At 35.5% G+C, this 11,020-nt stretch overlaps 1 protein-coding gene across 1 annotated transcript; it reads left to right on the top strand.

Moving 5' to 3' along the window:
• The first annotated feature begins 277 nt into the window (after positions 1-277).
• On the top strand, positions 278-5,999 carry LOC145688813 (uncharacterized). The gene is made up of 4 exons (XM_081762986.1): positions 278-715; positions 2,462-2,621; positions 3,973-4,080; positions 5,818-5,999. The coding sequence occupies exons 1-4, from the start codon at positions 278-280 to the stop codon at positions 5,856-5,858; spliced, it is 747 nt and encodes a 248-aa protein (XP_081619112.1). The 3' UTR covers positions 5,859-5,999.
• Positions 6,000-11,020: the final 5,021 nt, after the last annotated feature.

An 11,020-nucleotide genomic window follows, 5' to 3' on the forward strand; every position in this document is an offset into this window, starting at 1 on the left:
GAGTCACATGAGCACCCATCGCGAATCCGAGTCTCCCGCATTAAAGGCGCGTACGCTAACCACACAGCCATGAGGGAGCTTGGTAAGGTCAAACGAAATTAGTTCTATTCACATGTAATCTAAATAATGAGAGCAAATCAATTTAAACCAAAAAACCTTGTTTAAACACTAAAAAAAAAGTCTGATTTTAAACTCAAAGCTGTTTCTGTTTTCAAACATGGCTTTTGCGAGCCCTGCTGAAATTTCAAGCATTGATTTTTTTCACTAATTCTAGGAAATGGAAAGAAAGAGAAAATCCACAGATTGCATATCTTCGAGGCATTTACGAAGACGGATAAAAGAAGTGACAGATGAATTAATGTTAACTATCTGTGAGAAGACTGTATCATCAGATAAGGAAGTTAATATTGAATCAAACAATGGAACGTCCCCGATCACTGGTTACGTGTCAGCAAATGTTCGAGGTAATACTTTAGATGTGAAGGAACTCCTATATTCTTCACAGAGGCTAACATATGATGAAAGCATATCGGGAAGTGGATTGTCTTCAGAAGAAAAGTTAGACACTATTGGAACGTTCAAGACGAATGATAAGCAACGAGTAGAGGAATATTACGGAAGATCGCCGCTGGAGAATTTCCCTCTTCAAACGCTGGACGACCTCTATGAGTGTGAGAGGAGGATTGCAAATGATCCAGCATTTAGGAGACGTTTGGTATGTTTAGCTCCGTATTTGTTGAATATATTTAGTTACGAGAAGAAAATGTATGTTTTCTTACAAACGACATATATAGGGTTGCCACCTACCGCGAAAAGCCACTGAATTTGAAGATTCTGGAAAAGTCAGGAATTTTTTTTAAAAAAACGGGAAATTTGAGCTTAACTGAAAACATAAGAATCACTGCCAAACCAGTTTGTTTCTGTATGTCTTATTGTAAAGGAACCCCTACTGTTCTTATGGGTGAGACAGATAGTATCTCCATTTCTGTTGGCTGAGCACTAAAAGAAGTAAACTATTACGTGATTAAAAGAAGAGCGGTAGTTCGGTTCTCCTATGTTATACATATAAATTATAGGTAACAGGACATGTGCGAGTCATGTACATTTGTCAAATCGAAGTATTTTAACTTACAACTTTGCAGTTTTTTACGACTCGTTTTTGTTATGCTGGTGATCACTTTTAAATGTATAAGGAACGTTTGTGGCGTAACTTGCTTGCAGTTTTAGGTCCCATGCTTTGAAATTTTAAATTTAAATTAGAGTAGTAACAATCAGTTTTTCAGTTCTTGTTTTTGATCATCATCTTGAAATTTACGTTTTCCTTTTAGTTTAGGTTTCTTGTAACGTAAACGTGCATACAGAGGTAGACTACTGTATTTTTGTGGTGCACTAATGGTAATGTAAATTGTGCTAAGCTTCAGACAGAAAGTTGCCAAATAGAGATACATATTTATAACTTCTGTAACATTTAAAATATTCTTATGCTTCTACAATTCCTTACTTAGCTTTTCTTATCCACTATAGTATAGCTGAAGTGTGTTATTTATTTTCAAAATTCGAAAGTACCCATTTGAGTAACTTAGTGTAAAATTTTGTGAGAAAACTTGGAGTAAGGGAGTTTTGAAATCCCAAAAGAGTAGCCAGCCTCAAATATGTTTCTTATTCAGTTTTATTAACAATATGTGTATGTTTAAGATGTAGCAGGCCCGTTGCCACAGGAGACTACGAAGAGCTAAGACCCTTCTAGAACATTTTTTTAAAAACGTTGATCAGGGTTACATATGTGCTCAGCCAATATGTTCTTAAAAAAACCTACATACGGAAAAAAATCATCAATAAAAGAGGCATTTACCATACCTACAACAGACAAATCAATCAACATTTCTCAAAAAACAAACCACAAGAGACACAAAATGAAACTAATAAATCTACACAACCAGACAACCGGCTTGAATGTGTCAGATACACCTTGAGTGCCTAAAAAATTTGCTTTCTTTCTTTCTTTTTTATCTTGATTTAATTTCTTTTATTTTTTTCTTGTCCACACCGTCGGAGACAAACATTTAGCCGAAGCCCAGTCTTCGAAAATTTTTTGTTGTGCGATAAATCTTAGTATGTATCGTGAATATAATGGTATATGTTCTCGCTATGTGTACAATATATTGAGTATTTTTTTGGTGTTTCTTACTGTCCGAGAAATATTTTTAACTGAAACATTGAAAACAACCAACTTCGATAAGAATGAAGTATACTTTAATGTGTTAGTATCGCTATTGTAATTTAAATACTTTTTTCAAAAATAATTACAAAGAATACCTCTAAAAAAATTTATGAAGTTCATAACGTTTAAAGTGCTAAGACCTGATAATTCCTGAAATTACCAAGTTTGCAATCAATAGAATTTTATATTTGTACTCTGATAAATTTGGTGCGTAATTTAATGTTAAATGTTATATTTCAGATTGCAGAGCTCCGTAAGATAGGGGGTACTAATATTTACAGTATTGTTACGAATATAATGAAGCGAATTCTAACCAACATGTTAGCAGTGGAAATAAGTTGGACAGGCGGAAAGACGAAGACATCATTCTCAGCCCTTGCACTTTGTGATGTTCTTACAGGTAATATATTATGATTTATTATATATTTTCTTTTATTATTATTTAATACGATTAACTAGAATTTGTATGTGTTTCCACTCGATTCGACCATCCACCACAGAAATTATCCAGAGGTTAGTATTGTAAGACAACTCTCCGAAGTAATTTGTTCACAGAACTCAGTTTTTCCAAAGAATTTGTATGAGAAAATAAATGTCGATATGTTTCGAGAATTTAAATTGAGGATTGTGAATTTAGTATTTTATACCAGCTTACATGAAATTATTCTCTTAGTTTCTTGATACTTGTTTAATATCATAATTGACTTTTCTTAAAATTTAATGATCGTGAACTGTTGTTTCATTCTATTTTAAAATTTATTTTTGAGAAAGAAGAATGGATGGTAGATTTTTTTATAATGTTGAGCAGATTGCGTTATCCAGGAGATTTTTTTTTTTAATCATGGTATAGTACACAAATATTTCTCATGTTTTGAAAAACCTCTAAACTTAGTTATAAGGTAGAATTACAAGCTACCACGTGTCTGAAATGCTTCGTGATTTTAAATAAAATTAGGATGTTGTTTTTGAAATACACTAAAGTCCTACAAGTTATGGGATAGCGGTATAGAACCACTTCATGTGTTGCGGAAAACAAATATAAATGCACATAGCACTCGACTTCTGTTACTTGAACTTCTGTAAAAGGTCATTGACCGTGATGTTGCTTCTACGACGAAAACTATCAATGTGTGTGTTGCTCTTGATAACTGCCAATATGCCGGATAGCCATACTGATCATGATCCCAGTTGATACGAACTGATGGTAGAGTGCGTATGTGGCGGAGACTCTAGACGCCGTAGACTCAAGTTATCAACAAGGCAGTTACAAGCTTGTGGCCTGTAATTATGTGGTGCGTGTTTATATGGCATTCTTGGATCCTCGAGTCCGATTGACCTAGAAAATATCAGCAAGCCAAAATTATTCGCGATTGATTTGCAGAGCATTCTAAACAATGAATCGGCCAACTATACTGCTAGACATAAAGTTAATAGAAACATGTACGATATCATCGTACGAACCATTTGTGCACACGTTTTACTTGCAACAATCACGTCATAATAGCCAACAACCAAGACTTTATGAAGGATTTCCACCGTCTTGTCGAGTCCATGCCATTCCAAGTTGCTGCACTCGCCATGCTCGAGAAGGCATAGCACGATAGCCCTATTATCTTTGTATCCCATAACTTTTGGAACCTCATTTCACCTATTGAAATGCATGTCGAATATTTCATATTCCTTCTTGTTATCACACATATCTATTGCAGAAATTTGCCAGTTTTTCTCATTCAGCAATATTATATTTCCAGAGACAGTGAGGCAACACGCGTCCAGCAAATTTGCTACAGATGCTGAGATCAAAAGACCAGTTCAAAGCTGGCTTCGTCACGCAACGGAAAGAATGAAAAGAGAGAAACGTAAGTAAGATATTGACACTTTTAGGTTTGTAAATTGCTTGCTCTTGCTTAGTCAACGTGGTGAACGGAAGCTTCAAGCAATCAATTATAGTACAGAAAATTATTCTGTATTATAATGTATTGTTGATGTCGCACCAAAGACACCATTGTGCGACCCTACTTAATAGTTCAGAAAAGTTGTTGAAAAATTAATAATACACTCTCTTTGCATGTGTAACGCACCCGCGATAGGCATGGAAACCCATTTACGAAGTGGGATGTGTCTACTAAATACGTTTTATGACTAACGCGCGCCAGTGTAGATGGCTATTGTAATTATTATAGTCCTGTATTTTTATCTCCATACAGGTCAGGCAGTCTTCGTTTTTAATGTTGTTTTGCCATGTCCCAAGAAATCCTACACGATATACTTTCACATAAACTATAAACATGCCAAAAGACTGCTTGGGGGCGATCGTCCTTCGGGATTCTACAGGGTGTTTACTGGAGTTGAAGTCTAGACTTACAAATTTTCAAAACACCAGCCTGGATTTAAAAAAAAAGTCATACTATGATATTCAAGAAGCTCTAAAATGTGTTGATAAAGCTAGTTCTTCAATATTCTGATGGAAAGAATGCATAGAAACTAGTGGGTTAAAAAAAAAGGAAACACTATTGATTTTCTTTCTCGAATTACCAAGTTCTTTCAATGTTTGACCAATTCATTTTATCATCACCTACACCCAGATAATGGGACTGCCATCTTTAAGGGTCTCAAAGGAAATCTTTACATTTCTCCAGTATTAGACAATAATTTCCAGTACATTCCAATATTTCCAGTAAGAAAATCAAATACCAGTAGATTACCAGTATTTCAAGTACCAGTAGACACCCTTTTCTACACCACAGTTGATTCACATTATCTTCATTGTGTGTGTGTGTGTGTGTGTGTGTGTGTGTGTGTCCAGCGGAAATCTTGTTCTTTTTTGTACGGTTCGGGTAATTTTTGGTCATCCCATTGCAAATACTTGTATCAATATTGTATTTTGTTTATTACTTAGTTGCTCCTTTCTAACTTCTATCTCAAGGTTTGTAACAAAGTAATGCTAGTAATTTGGCTTCATATGTTCCGTTTTCCACTTTTTACATGACATCTGATACAAAAGAAAGTAAATGAATTCAATGGATACAGTTTTTTTTTCTTTCGTTGAAACAATTTTTTACTTACGTCAAGGGATAGTAATGTTCAACAATGAATAAAAGAGCCAAACGTCATTATCCAAAGCTCGAACTGGAATGTGTGTGTGCCTCGATTGGCCTGGACAGTTAGCTATGTTGCTTGTCTTTGCCTTTTGGCTTGATTACTGATTTAAAGGCTAACTTTATATATTCATCGCTATGCGAACTAAATCCAAACTTGGTGTGCTTTCTCTGCTTTTTAAAGTTCGTTGTTGGTTTATAATTAATACTAAGTATTATATTCACTTCTTGTCAGAAGCGCGACTGATTCGCAGCATCACATGTACTTACATATTTCTAGCGAAAAGATTTTTCAATTCAAGCAAAACAGGTCTCATTGTCTTATGACTGGATCATAATAATAAAGCGAGTAATTCCAACAAGTGTCATCCCCCTACTACTTTCCATACATCCATACGTATTTAACGTAATTATTAGATTTTTCTGTGGCTAATTTTTTATGAATATTTGCACTCACTTCGTCTTTTAACAGAATTTTTTTCCTTTTCCATTTTGTAGGGAAAAGGGATGAACAAAGCGCGATGTTGACAGGCAAATGAACACACATAAAGTGCGATGTGACTGAAGCTGAAATGAACATGCAAATGTTCACATTATAAAACCCTAGATGTATATTTTGAAAGGGTGAAAAAATCCCTTCATGTATGATAGCTTTTGAATAAAAGATTGTACGTGTGTAACCCATTTGTTTTATTAAGCATATCTTTCTTTGCTACACAGATGCTAGATAACTACGATCCAAACGTGACGTTCGGTTATTAATGATTAATTAGGTTCATGTTTCAGAAAAGGCAGTTTTTTTTTCCTAGTTGAATCATGTTCCATTCTTATTTTCTTTCTATCCCTTGAGGAGAAATTTACAGCTGAACAACACTAAGTTAGTTATTATTACAAGTAATGTGGAAAAATACAATATGCAGATAACTTATATATTGTAAATAGCTACATCTTCGCTCTTATTTCGCATAGTCCCATATATGACTATGTTGAATCGTACAGATCACTTTGTCACAAGGAAAACGTCTGAAGGATTTGATGATGATACAATGTGGCGTCAAGCATCCACTGGCTACATTTTGCAGTTTATTCCGCCAACAAGGAGATTGTCCAAAGGCACCAATTGATATATTTTCTCACGAAATTTAAATTTACCTAACCATAGCTAATATCATTGGAAACTTTACTGCGGTAATAGAGAGTGCAAGTCAACGAGTCAAACATTTGCTTTTTAAATGTTTACCTATAGCCAGTGGCGTATTTAGGGGGGTGGCTTCCGGGCTTAAGCCCCCCTCCGAAATCTTACTTAGTATAGTAATGTAAATGAAATATCTTGCAGAATTTTCACATTTCCAGGGAAAGCCCCCCCCCGAAAGATAGCAAAGCCCCTCAAGAAACAAAATCGTAAATACGCCACTGCCTATAGCCTATAAATATGTACCTGAAGAGACTCACTGGGACTTTGAAGCGGAAGTTCATGTACAGGCCACCATGTGGTATTGCACGATAGCTCTATCGGTTATTACAGAGTGAAGCTATTGGTTATTTTTAGGCTCTGGCTTTTCAAAGGCGCCTCTCAAGTAGCTACACGTGAAATAACGCATATTCCGTTTGATTTGCACTGTACATTGTGTTTGCAAATCTGAAACCAGAGCCTGAAAACAGTCAATAGATTCACATCATCTTTTCTGGTGCAATGCTACACGGTTACACATGAGCTTCCGTTTGAAGTCCCGTAGGATTCTCATCAGGATTTCATGGATACCTCAGGAGTCCCACGGGATCGTCCCGGGATTATCCCATTCGCGTACGTGGTTCTCCCTTACTATCCTCTGGTTTCCTACGGGGTTCTTCCTGCATGACTCCCGCTGGAGTCCCACGGGTCGTCCCGTTTCCCGGGACAAACGCGGACATCTGGAATTCCCGTGTCAGTCCCATGGATGTCGCAGGAGTCCTATGGGAGCGTCCAGGGATAGTCCCGTTTTCCCGGGCGGGAGGGCCATAGGACATCCTAGGGAAGATTTTGTGCTATTAGGGATATTATTAGTTATATAAAGTACCGTCAATTTTAAATTTTTTAACCTCCAAATTCTTTAAAACCTAGAAGTACATCATAATATATTAAAATAAAGTAATTAGTCATATGGTTCTTATAATTTGGAAGATAATTTAAAGAAGTGGAAATAAATTCCTTCCCGGGAATTTATAGGCCAGGGAAAAAAACGGGAATATTCCCATTTTTAAATTCCTTCCCACCGGGAATATTCCCACTGCCCATCACTAGTCACGACAAATTTCATTCAAATTATGCCAAATATTACATATTCATAAATACACTAGGGGACCGTCGGATTTGAATCCTTCACTTTGATAATGTGAGCCGTGGTACTCATGATCGAACTGATTCTCTTTACGTGGTGACGTACGTGTATCAATATGCAATTGCCGCAATTTATCAAAATGTTCCTGACGTACTAATAATTCACGATCTACTCTCTCTAATCTATGCATTTCCTGAGTAATATTTTGATCATGTTCGGATTTTACGGTAACAGCGGGCAATTTCTCAAAATGCTCCATTATCATTTCAACAGTAGCTTTATGGTGTTCACTAAAACTTTCTAAGGTTTGTTCAGTTCCATCTGACCGTTCACTGTTAAGTTTTAGAATTTGCCGTTGCCCTTGTACTTCTTCACCTATCTCACCTCTCTTTTCCGCGAGTTCCTTTACATATCCGTTAAATTCGCGTACGGCACTTTCCTGTCTATTCATACAAAAACTAACAATCTCGCATTTTCTGTCTGTGAGCACCTGGTGTTCTTCTATTTTCTCTACTTGGCCTTTTACCATTTGCACTTCCACTTTCAAAGTATCAATATCACGCTGTTTGTCCTCGGTGGTCTGCCTACACTCAATCTCTACCGCTTGTATGGATGCCTGTAATTGCCCAACACTTTTCCTATATTCTTCGCTAAGTGATTCAACGCGTTTGGTTAGGCTAGTTAATTCCAAACGTATTTCAGTAATCGTATTATTGAATTCAGTAGTCAGTAATCGTACAACTCAAACCATCAAGTCTACTTTCTAATTCAACTCAATTCTACGTCCACTCTTTCGCTAATTTGGTTATGCACTGTTTACATTCATTTGCTGATTCTGTTATTGACTGTTTGCATTCGCCTATTAATTCATCTACTCTTTCTCTATTGCTTTCAATTTTATGTTCTAAACGTTCACTGTTATTTTCTAGTTTCTGCTCTAATTTAGCAGACTGTTTCTCTAACAATGCTTGAATTTGTTCTAATGTAATTCTACTCTCTATATTTATTTAAGATACAAACAACTAATTCACAATATAAAAGTGAAAAATACGAACGCCTAACTTCAACAACAAAATGTAAACAAACAACTTTCTGAAACTAATGTGTCATTATTTCAATTGCACAAAACCTTTTCTCTTTTTTGACATTTCTCAAAACTTATTAAATTATTTTAACATATCTTAACACGTATTCTATAATTATTTTCTTACAATATTCTTAGCATAAGTATAAATAAAGGTGCAAACAGAAGGTTATGTCTATATTGGTGTGTGTTCGGCTGTGATCAGCTGATTGGTGTTTATTCATATGTGCGTAATATTGGAAGTTGACTTTTGGAAAACTTTGCGAACAAAGATAAAAATGTTATATTTTAATGTCTTACGAAAAACTTATACTAGTAATATTTCTATAGTAATTAAATTTACTTTATGTTATTTAAACCCTGCTTATTATTTTCTCTTTCCTTTTTCAAAAGTCTGAACAAATTCCAAGGAAATTAAATTTAACTAGTTTGCTACATATACTACGTGACTCAAACTCTGGATTCTATACGCAAACACTACAATACCTGTTCTAAATACTGTCGTGTTTACCAAGTAAATCAGTAGTATCTTCGGGCACAATTACATCCGAAGATTGATGATTTTGTCCTGTCGTGGTCACTATGTGTTTGTAATTTTTTTTTTTTTTTGCCGTTGTTAAAACTCTATAAACCTAAGCATTCACCCCAGCTTTACTACGGCAAATCACAATTACATCCGAACTTATATCTTATCGAAAACCCGAAGCTGGGCACATACGGTTGACCGTAAATAGAAATATGTGAAAAAGATTAATTTCAACACAAATATTAACGAATAATAAAGAAACCACTTTACGATACAACTCAAAAAAAACCTAATAAAACTGTGCAAAGAATGTGTTGCTGAATCTGAATTACACAAATTAAGAGAACATTAAGAGATTACAAGCGGTCAAGTAGATTTTTTCAATTTTATTTGATGGTTTCAACCTTTCATTTCATTTCTATTTGCTTTCCTTCAATAAAAAGGTGGCTCGAATAATTAATTATTCACTTACTCACGATAAATCTTCCACCGGTCAGTTGTTCCACTGCTGATACACTCTAAAAACAGTACTCATGATTTTGCACAATTACCCATGAAATAGAAGGAACTTCGCTGATGTACCTATGAGAATTCAATGTACCGAAGACTTTAGTGGGTACACAACGCATCTCAGCCTCTTACCCATGAATTAGTGGGTACATGGAAGATTTATGGGTACAGTAAATTTGTACCGAAGAATGTATCCATGACAATAAAGTAACATGAACATACGCCATATTGTGTGTTTTCGGTTGTTGTGTTGTCTGTGCATTATCTGAATGAAGATTAAAAAGATTCCAGCAACCAATCAAACGAGTCACATATAAAAGTAAATGGAATATTTTGTATTTATAATTGTATCTAGATATTTTAAATGCATTAACTTGTCTAAAATGTATATTATATTTCAGTAGTCAAACAGTAATTTATGCCATAGTTCCTTTGAAACAATTTTTCATGGTTAAGCTGATTACAAAATGTACATTTTAAATCTAGTTTTTTTTTTTTTTTTTTAAAAACATTCACAACATGCTAATTTTCGAGACTTTATCTGAATAATATTCCGACTGTTCATGGGTGCCATTAACGTATGTAGGAAAATCAAGAGTATGGAATTGAAAGTGCAAGGGTAAGTATTCCATACACATGGTTACGTGCACCTTGCACTACACTGGTTTGTATAGGATGTGTTTATGGCTTCTGGTGCTTACGTTCAAGGTAACGTTTACTAAATCCCTGTACCTTGTGCTTGTGCAAGGACTTTACCGTGTAAGTGTTGTATCGCCGGACCAATTTTTGGAAATTTACAGGGTGAATTGGAGAATTTATTTTGCTTTGAGTGGAAGAGTAAGGGAAAGTCAGGTGAAGGGAATAGCGATTTCTGTAGGCTGTGTTTGATATTGTAAGGGATATTGTATGCGGAGGCGGAAGTGACTGTTTGGCGGAGAAGTACATTTGCTATGATTTAGTGGTGGAAAAGACAGTGTGCTAATAGCGCGTATATGTCAAGATTCTGACATACCTTGTTTGCGTTTTATAGAATTACACAAAAATAACGAATGTCAGTTGTTGAAATTCTGTAAAAGACACAGTGTACTGTTTACAAGTGGAGCTTTACTAATATGAAGTCCTATTGAAGCTAGTATCATTGCCAAAAACCATTTGTTTCACTACCAACTCGCATACCCGCCATCGCTGACACGCCTGCTTCCTCTGGACGCACCCAGCACTGTAGCATACATCCGTACACCGTGTTTGTACGCAATAGTATTT

This window comes from Thermobia domestica, chromosome 7 (genome assembly GCF_964235325.1).
Source record: "Thermobia domestica chromosome 7, izTheDome1.hap1.1, whole genome shotgun sequence".
In the NCBI taxonomy this organism is placed as follows: Eukaryota; Metazoa; Arthropoda; class Insecta; order Zygentoma; family Lepismatidae; genus Thermobia; species Thermobia domestica.

Bases quoted from the DNA above. Each gene is read 5' to 3' on its own strand.
- LOC145688813 (XM_081762986.1), top strand. From the start codon at position 278: ATGGAAAGAAAGAGAAAATCCACAGATTGCATATCTTCGAGGCATTTA. The intron at 716-2,461 runs GTATGTTTAGCT...GTTATATTTCAG, and splicing joins CAGCATTTAGGAGACGTTTG to ATTGCAGAGCTCCGTAAGAT. The intron at 4,081-5,817 runs GTAAGTAAGATA...TCCATTTTGTAG, and splicing joins AAGAATGAAAAGAGAGAAAC to GGAAAAGGGATGAACAAAGC.